Below are 13,970 nucleotides of genomic sequence, written 5' to 3' on the forward strand. Positions count from 1 at the left end.
GAGGAATTTCACACCTTTTAAACAAAGGTTTCTGCTGTCGCCGACTGGACCTCTGAGAATTAAAGGAGTACCGGACAACAAGGACATACTAAATGATATGTTTTCAACTAGAATTGGAAATTCATGGCAATTGTTTTGCATTTAAATCAAGAATGAAAGATGCTTTATTCTATTCATTACGATTTTGAGTCAAATGCAGTTGAGAATGAAAAGAGCAGAGAAGCAGAGGGATGGGTGGATGAATTTAGACAAGCAGAGGAAAGCTTTGGAACAAACGAAGCAGACAGCCCAGGCTCAAGCCGATCCACTCAGACGGCCCTTCGCTTTGCCCTCGGCCTAATAGACTCTCTGGAGAAGGTTACGGAGGGTAATGTTATTTCGCTCCATTCTTGATGGAGCCAGTCCTGCGGCCTTGACATGGATTTTGTCACAGGACAATACAAGCTTTGACTAACACTTTCATGGATTTATTTCTGCTACAAGGAAGAGCAGGTACTTTATAGGGCGGGAATAGTGTAGTCCTTGATAAATGTGCTCAGAAATGTTAAGTATTAAAAAACATACTGGTGTGAAAATGATTGACTTAAAAGGGACACTGTATAATAATTTAACCACTAGATGTCGCTGTATAGTAAAGTGCAACTAAAAACTAGTCCTAAGGAGCACAAGAAATACTACAAACTATGGTGACTCAAAGGGACCAAACTGGAACATTTTTCTCAGGTTTTTTTGCCCAGCCTCTCACAAGCTTTTTGGTTTAAGGCGGTACCTTTAGCAGTGAGCTGACGGACAATCATGTCAGCTCCCACTAGGTGAGCCTCATGTTATGTAAAATAAACGCAAATTTTAAAAATTAAACAAAACCACAAAGAGAAATCTAACTAAATGCAATCAATAAATACAAATTAAGCAGTGTGGTAAGATTAATTATATATATAAAATATTGTGTGTAATGTGTGTAAGAAATATTACTGCTACATTTAAAAAAAAAAAACCTTTTCTTTCCTATTTTTTCTTTACCATAAAGATACTATATTTGAATTTTAACTAATAATAGATTACAGTATAACTGTATTACAAACTTGTTTTTATTGATTAAAATAAAATTCTGAATAAAAGGCAACATTGTCCAACACTGCAGAATTAAAAACAATTATAATTTATAATAATAATTATTTTCCTAGTCGAGAAAATAAAACCTAAACATAATATAAACAGGGCAGCACGACGGGGCAGTGGTTAGCGCGTGTGTGGCACAGTTCTAAGGTCATGAGATCGAACCTCCTGTGTGGAGCTTGCATATTCTCCTCGTGCTTGCGTGGGTTTCCTCCGGGCACTCCGGTTTCCTCCCACATTCCAAAAACATGCATGATAGGTTGATTGGCTGGTCCGAATTGTCCCGAGGTGTGAATGAGCGAGCAATTTATCTGTCCCTTTGTGCCCTGCGACTGGCTGGCAAACAGTTCAGGGTGTCCCCTGCCCACTGCCCGAAGATAGCTGGGATGGGCTCCAGCACCCCGGCGACCCTACTGAGGATAAGAATGAATAATACAAAAAAAATTGAGTGGTATACATTTTGTCATTTTCAACTTCTCTTTATTGTAAATAAGATGAGAGCTAATTATTCTGGTTTTACATCATTATTTTTCTTAAGAAAGCACATGAATGGCTACACTCTCATACATTTCTATCCCACTCTATACAGCAATATCATTTTCCGACCCCCACCTCACTGCAGATTAACGTTGTACCCTAGGGGTCTACTGTATATGTGTATTATAAATTATTGAACCAAAACCCGGGTGAATCATATCAAGGCAAAAGCAACCCATCAGTCGGGATGAGGTGCTGAATGGTTTGAACAGGGAAGAAAGGAAGTATGGCGGCGATAGATAGGAGGTGAATGAGAGTGGAGGAAAAAGGGATGCTAAAAGGCTCTCAGGTAACTGAGACACCGCCAGTAGAGAGAGGCTGATTAATAATTGATGCTCTCCTAAATAAAAGCACAGTAGAGACGCAGACTCAATCGAAACTGGCACGGCTGCTAAATACCAACTGGATCGTCTAATAATCCCAGAAAAATCTAGCTTGCGCAACACACTTACATGACGAATTGCAAAAAAAGGATCAATGCAGTCACATTTTCTCACTAATCGGAGACTGACGATTCAGTATCCTCTGATCAGTTTACTGCAACAGAGGAATCCCCTTCACCACAAGATCCCATCTCTGAGCTAAAAGCCAATAATGTTGTGCACACATTTTGGGCTATTATTCTACTTACTACCCCGCCAGAACAGAAATGGTCTGTTTGGAAAGAAGTTTGTCATTCTTCAAACAAGAGGTACATACATTCTAGAAAAAAAGAATCACCATTACATCCTGCCTTTCACACTCAAATTAGCATTAGTTTTGCTTATCTGCCGAAAAAGTGATCAATTATAATGAGGCAACAATAAAATATATCTTAAAATAAATATCTTGTGATTTATTTGGTATTTTTTTCTGCTATACAGTCTTCATTTTACCTCTGAAAAGTGATGGGTCCCGGGGACTCGCATGCTCAAAAATCTATGGGTCCCAACGGAGATCTATAGGTCCCCAAAGTTTAGTGTGCTCCATGCCCTTACAAACTGTCGTATTTTCCCTTACAAAATACAAAAACATCTTTTTTTTTTTTTTCCAAACATGTTTATTTATGTAGTTAACATGTTATATTGTTAACTACATTATATCATATATATTGATAATGAACATTTTGTTGTGAGACACTGAGTTGCTCGACATGAATGAGGTTTATTATAAAAAAAGTTCAAAAATTAAGTAGCATGGACGTTCACTGTAGAAGGAAAAAAATACATGCAAATATAATTAAGTAGAATAATACATTTTCTTATTCAAATTATTAATTCATTTTCTGCATTAAATTATTGTTGGTAATATACTGATTAAAAGGGATCACCAAAAACCTGTCTTTTTTCATTTTCTCCTTTTATACTTCCTTTTTTTCTTAACTTCTTTATAAAACATAATCATTCGTAATATAATGCATCAAAGCAAGTGAGCCGTTTGAGAGCCGGCTCTTTAATGAGTTGAGCCGAAAAAGCCGGTTCTCTAAAAAGAGACGGACTACACAACTCGAACTCGAGATGGGCGTGCAGACTCGAACCGCGAGACCAAAACAACAATGGCGGATCTACCTGACGAAAAGTTTGGAGTGCGGTAAATCTTTGTTAAAAAATGATAATAATTTCGTGTCAAAAAAGTTGCGTCCCTGGGACGCACGATGATTTGACACAATGCATCCCCAGCAAAAATAATGCGTCTAGGATGCAGGGAGCGGGCAAACGAGAACACTGGCTATATGTTATTGCACTACTGTTACGATGCACTATTTTTCATTGCATTATTATTTTAACTTAGGCCAGTATCTAAGCACTACTTTGGAAATATTTTTTCCTATTTTTTAACATTATTTGGGATCCGCCATTCAAGACTGTTTTTTTTAAATAGAAAAAAGTCATTTTTACTGGTCAAACCACAGCCGCACTTGCCAGACTTAAACCCATCAGGAGGGACAAAAACCTAGCAGTTAAATCAAAGATAAGACTGATGCAAGCGCTGGTTACTTCCATCTTCCTATGCGCTTGCGAAACATGGACTCTCATAGCAAAACTGGAAAAGAAAATCCAGGCCATGGAGATGCAATGCTACAGCAAACTTCTAGGCATCAGCAACTTAGCCGATGTGACGAACAAAACGGTGCACAATACCATCAGAGGGCACCTACCAAGAACTGTTGTAACTGTCCGCGGACAGAAACTTCAGTGTTATGGTCACATCACAACATATCATCAGGAATGACCACGATAATTCTCCAGGGCACAGTCCAAGGGGGGCAAGAAGAGAAGAAGACCGAAAAAGAACTGGGCCGACAAGATTAAGGAATGGACTGGTGCCAACTATTTCTCAACCCAAGAACAGGCCAGGGACCGTCAACAGTGGATAAATCTGTCCAGAGTTGCGTCCTTATTGGTGCCTCGACGACCCATGCCGTTAAGGGATCTGTGAACCGTGAACTTTTTTACTAGACAAAACAACATTGATTAAGGGCTATACAAATAAATGTGACTTGACTTGTAATCCGCTTTCAGGTAATTTATTTTTGGATAAAATCTAGTACAAATGGGGTGAGGGTATATAAAAAAAATAAAAAAAAATAAAAAAAATAAAAATAATTCACTTTTGGATAGGTTAACACCTTCAAAATTTAGTTACCATTTGGCTCTATGTGTATTCTAATACGCCAAAATATTCAAATTGTGGGGCTCTATAGTATATGGAGCGGGGGTCTGCAATTTGATGCACCTTAAGACCACCTGAGTAGCCCGCGGACTGTTTCTGAAAACATAGCATGGGTCATTGTGATATTCTAGGAAATTTGATTCCCAACTGCCATGGTGTTTTGTGATTAAACTTTAATATCGACAACCTAGTAATAACATAGAAATAGTGTAGCAACAACATAGTTATTTTGGAATACAAATCAAACCAGTAGCCATTCCTGCTAATGACTAAAAAATGTTTTTGCTTTTTTTGGCTCTTTGGGTCAAAAAGGTTCCCGACCCCTAGCATAGAGACACAACGGTTGCCTTTTTCTCCATCCACCTGACTAAACAAATATACCTTGCATAAAAGAAGTAAAAACAGCCTTGAACTGCGACGACAAAACCATGACACGGCGTTTCCCCACCCCCGCAAACTGTTTTTTAAGTCATCACTCGGTCTTTGGCCTGGGACAGACATGCGCTTTTCTTCTTACCCTTTCGCTTGTAAAACCACAGCATACAGCTTCGGAACACAGACATGGAAGTGGGCATGGAGGAGGTGAGGGGGGCGGGAAGCCCATGGACGGTCGGAAATGAAAGGTGAGGGCGGAAAAAAGAACAGACACCGGTGGAGGGATGGAATGGATGCTAGTTTAAAACCTGGTGACGTGAGCTAAAGCGGCGAGGTTGAGAGTGAGGAAAGAGGGGAAGTGTTCCCGTTGCCGGGAGGCGATTTCGTCCCTACGGTCGGACCGGCTGGTTGTCAGGGTGCCGGCGGAGTCTAGGAAAAGGAGAGACTGAAGCCAACAGGGACCTGAGCTCAGCAGTATTCCATTATTTTATTTCCCACGGGTGCAGCTGCGACACAGAGGCGGCAGTCTTTGCCGAGAAAAAACAAATTCCTTTCGAAATGCAATAGTCGGCCAACTTGGTGAGGTTGCTAGAAAAGCCACAAACGGCTCACGGCGCACTTGGGCTGTGTATTTACTGGCAATAGACAAGACGCACCCCAGACTTTAATAAAGCTGGGTGGGAGGAGCGAAAGAGATGGGTCAAGAGAGTGAACGATGGGAGAAAGACAGCTAAGGATGGAAAAAAAAAAAAACCTCGTGAGCAAGATGAGTGAGTGAAAGGGCTCACCTTGGAAATGGAAAGTCTTCTGGTCCACTGTGATGGTGAATGTGCTGTCGTCCTCGTCGTCGATGCCGATTACAGCGCCCTGGCCGGGAGGAGAAAAAAAAAAAGGCTGAGCAAGAGAGCGACGTCACACTCCACTTTCCTTCCCTCTCCGTTCAGAAATCACCTTGACTCTAATCCCGGCGCGTTCGGAAAAAGCGTCATCTTCTCACGCACGCACACAGAGCTTAAGTATGAAGGGGAGGGGGCGTGATTTGGGAGGAGAAAGGCGGGGAGGGGAGGAGAGTGACGGACACACAAGGGACAGGCAGCCAAACGGATTAAAAAGGACTGCAGAGGAGCAAGGCTGCTGGTGAGCCGACTGGGCGTGACTCAAACTCGCAGCTGCTTGCTGCGCGAACCCGCAAAATTGATCGTAAATTTGAATTAAGGAGTTAAGTCAGGGGTCACTGGCCTTTTTGAAGCTGAGAGATACTTTTTTGTTACTGATTAGCTCAAAAGGCTACAAGTTTGATGAGCATTTCCAAAATAACTCACCATGTTATTACTATAATAATACTTGTGTGTAAATACCAGGTTGTAATAATTAGAAGTAGGGTTAAAAAGGCTCATGCAACCTCCAATACATCTATATATGCACAAAGGTACTGTAATGAAAATCTTATAATAATATTTAAAATGATTACAATTATTGTTAACAGTGAAAGATTTTGCCTAATGCCCAACCAAGACATTATTTTCAAACTCAAGTAGATCAAAATTTATTTATTTTTCTAAACAGTACCTTAATACGAAAACATTAAATAAAAAATAGATTCAAATTATATATCTATATTTGTCTATAATATCATATATTTACAGGGATGTGATTTGACCAAAGTGAAATTATCTGAAAATTAGCGGGGGGGGGGGGGGGGGGGGGGGGTGATTGCTAGCTGGGGGGGGGGGGGGGGGGGAAACCAGGTAGGACCAGGGCAGTGCCCTGGTGGGGGGAAAAGTGGGGCGAAGCCCCCCCCCGGAGCTCATGGGTTTTTTTAAGTACTTTCAATGCACTCAGATGACAAAGAAATAGACAAGACAACAGCATAAATTTTCAATGTATATTGAACTATCCCATATAAAATTACAGTTTAAGTCAACTCAAAATCAGTCACATTAAAAAACATTTCCCCAACGCCACTATCTTAATTGTAAAGAAGATGGTTCCAGTGGCAAGGGAGACCCTAGACGACCGGCATCTTTCTACAACTGCAGGCGGCTAACGGGATCCAGGTCTGTAGGAAACCGCCTCAAAGCGTGCCGCCACCAGCTTTTGGGATCACTCTTAGTCTGGACTCTACCCTTCGACCTGTTCGGCTTGGGTAACCCTACCAGGAGTACGAGACTCCCGCCGACATAGCTCTGGGGGTCATGGAGACGCGCAAAGTGCCCCACCACGATAAGGTGGTGATCCGTCGGGACACAGCTAAATCCATTCACATGACCCAAACACTACTTCCTCCTAGACTTCATTGCTTTGGAATGGGTCTTTCTAGCCTGCTTCTGTGCAGCTTTGATGGTTCTTCTTGAGGCAGCCTTGCTCATTTGGGTGTCCTGTTTCACAGCAAGTTCTGTTCGTTTTGCAGACAACATAGCTGCTTCTGCATCCTTCTCCTCCCTGTACCTTTTGGAGGATGTCCTCAGATTTAGGCACAGTATGGACTGCACAGGATCCATCAGAATGTCTTTCCTTCCAAAATGGCTGACAGAGGTGGTATTTCTTGCTCTTAGGGCATATTTTACAGTCTGGATAGAACTGTATGTGGCTATGTCCATTCTGCATGCTTTGGGGTTCAGGACATCACCCATGACACTAAAAGCCCCCTCTACTTGCGGCCCATGGAAGCAACTCATGAGAGCCTTCACCATCTTGGCCAGGGTTGGGTATCTTCCAACAGCAAAGACTTGGGCCCACCAACGATCCAGTGCAATTGCCTTCCCCTCTGAGTCCAAAGGTGTTGGCAACTCACTGTCCAACTGGTATTCTCTCACCTCGAGATCATAGTTCCCCAGCTCTGACTCATCAAGGACATTGGTGACCAACGACGACAGCTTCTTCAGTTGGTTTAAAGTTGAGCTGTGTCCTCTGGCAAGTGGGTCAATGGCAGAGGCTGCTCTCAGAAGCTTGCTGTTCATGGGCAACTTTTTCTGAAGGTACAGACCACATGCCAGATATGCTGCCTTGGCTTTGGCTTTGAACTTGAACACAACTGACGACTTGTTAGAAGAATCCATCAGTTTGCTGGTGACACCACCATAGAAAATATCATTTTCTCGGAGTTGGTTGGCTTTGTTGTTCAGTTCAATTTCTGTCAGTTTACAGCCTTGAAGGGACTCTGGCTTTAGGAAACAGGACAAGAACTTCTTGAAGAAGGACACTTGCTTGTCGTTCAGCTTGTGGATCATTGGCGTTTTCGTCTCAAAGGTGATCACATAGTTCTTCAGCAAGGGCAGAACTGCTGTGTACAGGTTGAGGGTGAGAAGCGTATCCAATCTTGTGAAGAATATCTTCTCATAGATCCTCTGCTTCCTCTTCCTTCCTTCCTCAGTCATGTTCTTTTGGCCTAAAGCTGATTGTATGTCTTTGAGTTTGGCTTTGACTTCTCTTGAAAGATCCTTCTTGTGGTAGATGGCCATGATGGTGGGAAGATAGAGTTCTTTATCTCCTCTGCCAAGAAATGCATAGTAGAAGATGGTAAAGACATCCATGAGGCGTAAGGTGGACATTGAAACATTATAGTTTGAAAGCCATCGATGGCTGACAAATCTCTCTGGCATGGTGAAGGTGATGCCTGTCAGAAAGCAAATTTCTTGAAGAGCTTCCTTCAGATCGGTTGACCACTTGAAATCGTTGAAGAGATCATTATGGAGTCCTTCAATCTTGTACTCAAATGGCTTGCAAAAATGCTTAGAGGCGTTGTGGATGTGGTGGCAGGTATCCCCATCTATGTCAAGGAGATGTGGTGCTGGTCCCTCTCGCAAACGCGTCTCAACTCCAGATTTGGAACCCCGCATCACTGCACATGAGTCCATCAACACAGACACCAAATTGCTCCAGGGAATATTGTTCTTGGTCATGAGGGCTGAGAGTTCATCAAAGAGAGATTTGCCGTCAACTTTAACAACACTCAAAGATGCTAAATGTTCCACCACAACAGACTTTGTCGACGGGGAGAAATAGCTGACGAGAACACACAGGACACGGTGTAGATTGTTGCTGGTGGACTCATCAATGTTCATTGAAAAGTGGGAGGATCTTAAGTTTGTTAAAGTCTCATCAAGCATAGTATGGGCAAGGCCATACTTTGTTTTGTAGGATGCACTGGTTCTATCCATGGACAGTCCATTCAGAGCTTTTGGATCCCTTGCCAGTTCCTTTGACAGTGTGATGAGCTTTGGGGCCATGGTGAACGGAAGAGAATTTTCGGCCAGCACTCCCAACAGCATTGCCTGAAGAATAAAAGAAATTTAACAATAATCAGTAAACAATTAAATAATTTAAATAATTATTTGAATTATAATCCAAAATGTCATGCGACCAAAGTAAATAAAAAAGGATTTAGTCTAAACTTTCATGCACATTCACATGTCAGAGTATTTATTATGGTGACAAAAAAATGTTGAAAATTAGCTACAAACCATTGGAAATAATATTTACCATGCAATAAATCATTTAATCAATCATTCTTAATACATAATGGATAACAAAAACATAAAATACCTCATGCAGCAAGCTCTGATAAAAACACAATCATGCATTCGACTAAGATCATCTCTGTAACTGCATACATCAAGACACTCAACATCTTGAAACCTAAAAAGTGCAAACATGCAGCATTCATTTGAGTTTGTGTCAATGATTAACCATGTTATTAATATTAAGTAAATTATGTACCATAATAATATCGTGGCCATTAAGAAAATCAATGGTAGAATATCATACAAGTACTTAATTTAAAAAATATAAATACTGACAATAGTTTTGATTACTATTAGGCTTAATAATATTTTTAAATTTCCTAAATCATATTTTAAATGTAATAATTTATTTCTTTAATAGCAGCGTATCCAAGTATTTGATAAATGAAAGTACAATAAGTATAGGCCCTACAGTAAAGTGTTGGTGTAATGTACACATGAAAATCTATTATTGTAATTGTTAAATATTTATGGCCATTTTTATTACGTTATAATATTTTCGAAAAAAATGGGAAAACTGTCAAATAAATTTGAAAAGTTTACCACCTACCTCAAAATTCACGACTCTATCAGCAACTGGTACAGGTTGTTGGGGTGGATCACGTCTCTTTATTACCGCTTCCGATTGTGATGTCAATAAGGGATGGAGGCCGTAAAGTTTTGGAGTTTTCGTTTGGGCACCGAAACTTCCAGCGATGGAATAATTTGTCGTTCTTGACTGGAGTTCTTTCACGTGTTTTTTGCTCTTTGCGTGACTTTCAAGAGCTTTGAAACCTCTCCCACCATAGTCGATGGTATCATGACACCAAATGCAAAGTGCTTTCCCGGCACGATCGATCTTCCGAATAAAGTCATTGAACAAATTCGTCACAGTCTTCTTTCCAACATTCGTAGATAATTCCTTCTCCAACCAGTCCCATCGAAACTTGTTTTTTACAATCTTATCAATTTCTTTAGCTCGCGGAGCATCTTTGCGTTCGATCACGGACATCTTTCTTTAAACACCCGGCAAAAACGTGTGAGAAATGAACAATGGCACACTCCTATAACAAGCGCGTTTATTGGTCAACACGAGACTTCAACCAATCGCAAGTACGTTTCATTTCAGTTACGGAAACACTCAAATGGCATGCTGTCGAGACGAAATCGTTTTTTTTTACCAATTAAAACACCGGAAATTTTAAAATTTTATTTTTGGAGATAAAAAAAGCGGAATTCCGCGAATTAGCGGAAAAATCACATCCCTGTATTTACTACCAACACTTTGCTTTTCTAACCCAACCAATGAACAAAATATTTTTGGTCAAATAATAAATGTAAAAAATAATAATAATTTTAAAAATTCTAAATATACCTACCCAACAAACACATGTTTTTCTAACCAGCATAAATCAACATATTATTATCATTATCTTATTAAAGGTGCTGTACAGAAATTAGAACTTTCCTACTACCCGATGACATTTTCTGGCTTGTGTCATCATTGCAGCCTCCTTATGTTGCAAGCTCCTTTTGTTGCGCGAGCAAGTATGCTCGAATAAACTTATCAGGGGTTGGCAAATGAGTTGTACTTGAAAACAGGCCTTTTTTTATTTTTACCATTTTCATTATACACCAACAAAAAAACTGCGGTGACTAGCATAAAGTCACTCTCAACTTCCCCATTTCACAATCAAACCCCAAATTTGCATATTACCTTATTTTTATTACAGTGTGTATTTTTCGTAACACTATTTAAATGCTCTTTATTAACACACTATATTGGGTATTTTGTATTCTATATTTTTTATTTTATTTTTTAACAAAAGGATACTGCTGGAAGTGTGAATTTCGCTACGGTGATGAATAAAGTATCTATCTATCTATTTATCATTCTGCAGCTCGAACAGCTTTGCTAGAAGTAAGATAAAAGCAGATAAGCACGAAGGAAAAAAATAAAAATCACAGGGGCGCTTTGATATCAGTTAGGCTTTGTTCACACAAACTTAAGTAAATATTCTACTTTCAAGTTTATAAGGATACGTCAAACGATACACCCCATCTTTTATATATGTATATATTTTTTATTTATTTAAAAAAATATATGTATAGCCAGTATGGGCCTGGATAGCATATTTTTTCATAACCCACATAAAATAACATTTAATATTTTGTTATTAAATACATTGGGAAAAAAAATTTATATATATATATATATATATATATATTATATACACCAAAAATTCCGGACTATAGAGCGCACCTGATTATAAGCAGCACCCACCACATTTTCAGAGGAAAACCGATTTTGTAATTACACTAGCCGCACCTGTATATAAGCCGCATGCGCCCACATTAAAAGAATATATCACAAACACAAAATTAACCCAGACCGGACTGTAAGTCCCGCGATTGAAACTAAATGTCCTTCATTCAAGTACATAGTCCAAAAATCACAGCCGGCAAAATGAACGGAAAATGATACCGGTACTTAAGGTTTGATGCTGAACTGCAGAGTCCGGGTCCCATTGAAAGTAATCCAAGGAAAAAAGTGTATATTCCAAAGGTAAGGGTGGGAAAAATATATATATCCACTATTGTCCGCCGTGTCCACAAACATTCACCTTAACCGGTCCCCACTTCCCGTCACCCCGCCCCTTCTTTTTAATTGGCCCGTGCGAGACATATCAGAATAAGTGTCCAAAATAAATACATTACAAAAATATACAGTTGCAAATACATATTATACATGGTTACACATATTTACAAAGAAAGACGATACACGGAGAGAGTTTTCAAAGCTTTAATAATAATAATATAACTTTCATCCCAAACGGTGCCTGACAGGGCAGTTAATGGTAGCAACACGCTCGCAACACAGTAAACGGGTCTGTTAAAAAAAACATACCGTACTTGTAAAAATCACATTAAACCGTCCTCATCTTCCTCCTTAGAACTGAAGCCATCAAAGTCGTCTTCCTCAGTGTCGGAAAGAAAGTGTAATATAGACGTCGTCCCACGCTCCCGCAGCCGGACTCGCACTCTCATTTTCGGTGGAACTTTCATCCACTCCTATTCTGTGCCCTCCTCTCCGGCACGCAGCAGACCGGCTTTTCGGAACCCGTTGGTTATGGTGGATTTTTTTATGCTGCCCAACACTGTCAGGATCCACTGGCAGACTTGCGAAAAAGTTGCCTTTGGCATGCGGCCATTTTTAGTGAAGTTGCAGTCTTCCTCGGCGCATATATTCCACCGGTCTAAATCTTACCTTTTGTACTCGAGCGCCGCTGGCGGCCGTTAGAAAAATTACATAAATTGGCCGCATCACTGAATAAGCCGCAGGGTTGAAAGTTTGGGGAAAAAGTAGCGGCTTATAGTCCGGAATTTACGGTATATATAAAATACTAAATATACACACTACAGGCCTGACAAACACATTTTTCTGATCCACGTAAAATATTATTAATCTATTTTTTCCCCTTTTTAAAGATTTGCATTCATAAAAAAAAAAAAAAAAAAAAGAACAAAAAAAAAAAAAGAACCATACCAAACCAAAAATATCTGAGCAAATAATAACGTTTTTTTGGACAAGGAACCATTTACCAATTGTACCAATTTAAAAAAAAACAAAAACAAATATTATCGATGAAATATAAGAATTTTATAGTCCTTCCGGTTACTCATGCAACAGAATGGAATAATATTTACTTACTGCATTGCACTTAACTGAGCACAAACAGTGGAGTGAAGACAGTCAACACATAAGGAATGTTCTTCACCTTTCAGAACAGTATCATAAAATCTGCTCAATCAATGACTGTGGGGAGGGGGACAGAGTGTTTGACTTGGTTAATAATTTATTAGAACGCGACAATGTAGTACTCTGACCTCTTTCACATTGGCTTGTTTATGTTGAAGTGTGTGAGAGGGAGACAACCATAAATAGCAGAGCTGTTGGATGACTGTCTTCTCTGTTCAATGTAAAATTGTTAAAAAAAAAAAAAAGAAAAAAGAAAATTACAAATGTTTTTACATTTTCTTCAACAAGGATCTTACTCTATTATTTCCACATGCTGGAACGCAAGATGAATCATCTATGAGCAAGGCTCACTGATCCCATCTTAATATTGCACAATGATGGTTTGAAAGTTGTAACTTACTGCCATCTAGAGGACCAAGTATCAACACACACAACGTTGTGTTATTACCCAAGCATTAATTTAAATCCAGGGGTCATTAACCTCTTTGAACCTGAGAGCTACTTTTTATGTTACCGATTATTGACCTGTTTTTGTACAATTCTCATATAACCTTATCGTGTTATTAAAATGTTACTATTATGATCTTATTGACACATTGTATTTATTAGATGAGAGATTAAAATAGGCTCTGGCAACCACTAAAATATTTGCCTTGAAATAGGGCACAAAGTGGTTTAGCGATCTAAATTATACGCTCATTTTAAAAATGAATTTGGCAAAATGTATTTTAAGACACTGATCATCTTGAGGATTTCTCATGCCTGTCGGAAATAATATTTCCTAGAAAATCTCAAAGTCCTATCTCTGGTGAGCTATTTTCAGAAACAGTCTACAGACTACTGAGGTGTCCTTAGGGGGCTACCTCATGAGGGTCAGTATTTTTTATTATTTTATTTTGTCCTTTTGTGTTATTCGTTAATCCTGTCAATAAAAGCCATTGTGCCGCGTGAATGACCTTAAAAATGTTCCCAATTTATATCAATTTTAAAAATAACATACTACTCCTCTTAGCTACTCCTCTTGCACT

General features: G+C 39.5%; 2 protein-coding genes across 6 annotated transcripts in view; both read right to left on the reverse strand.

The window, feature by feature from the left end:
- osbpl9 (oxysterol binding protein-like 9) overlaps nt 1-13,970 on the reverse strand; it is a 55,017-nt gene that overhangs the window by 35,435 nt on the left and 5,612 nt on the right. For all 5 annotated transcript variants that reach the window (XM_088349093.1, XM_088349091.1, XM_088349092.1 and 2 more), the window contains exon 3: nt 5,469-5,547. In XM_088349093.1, the coding sequence (XP_088205219.1) occupies nt 5,469-5,547 (79 nt within the window). The remainder of the gene's footprint in view (nt 1-5,468; nt 5,548-13,970) is intronic.
- LOC148354762 (uncharacterized) lies at nt 6,435-10,444 on the reverse strand. The gene is made up of 2 exons (XM_088349871.1): nt 9,754-10,444; nt 6,435-8,954 (listed from the first exon to the last, which is right to left on the reverse strand). Exons 1-2 carry the CDS (start codon nt 10,192-10,194, stop codon nt 6,957-6,959), a joined length of 2,439 nt encoding a protein of 812 aa, XP_088205997.1. The 5' UTR covers nt 10,195-10,444; the 3' UTR covers nt 6,435-6,956.

This window comes from Urocampus carinirostris, chromosome 12, assembly GCF_059441175.1.
Source record: "Urocampus carinirostris isolate Australia breed hairy pipefish chromosome 12, RoL_Ucar_1.0, whole genome shotgun sequence".
NCBI classification, from domain to species: domain Eukaryota; kingdom Metazoa; phylum Chordata; class Actinopteri; order Syngnathiformes; family Syngnathidae; genus Urocampus; species Urocampus carinirostris.

Coding starts and splice junctions, on each gene's coding strand:
- LOC148354762 (XM_088349871.1), bottom strand. CDS start 10,194: ATGTCCGTGATCGAACGCAAAGATGCTCCGCGAGCTAAAGAAATTGAT. Junction 8,955..9,753: donor ATAGAGTCGTGAATTTTGAG/GTAGGTGGTAAA, acceptor TTTATTCTTCAG/GCAATGCTGTTGGGAGTGCT.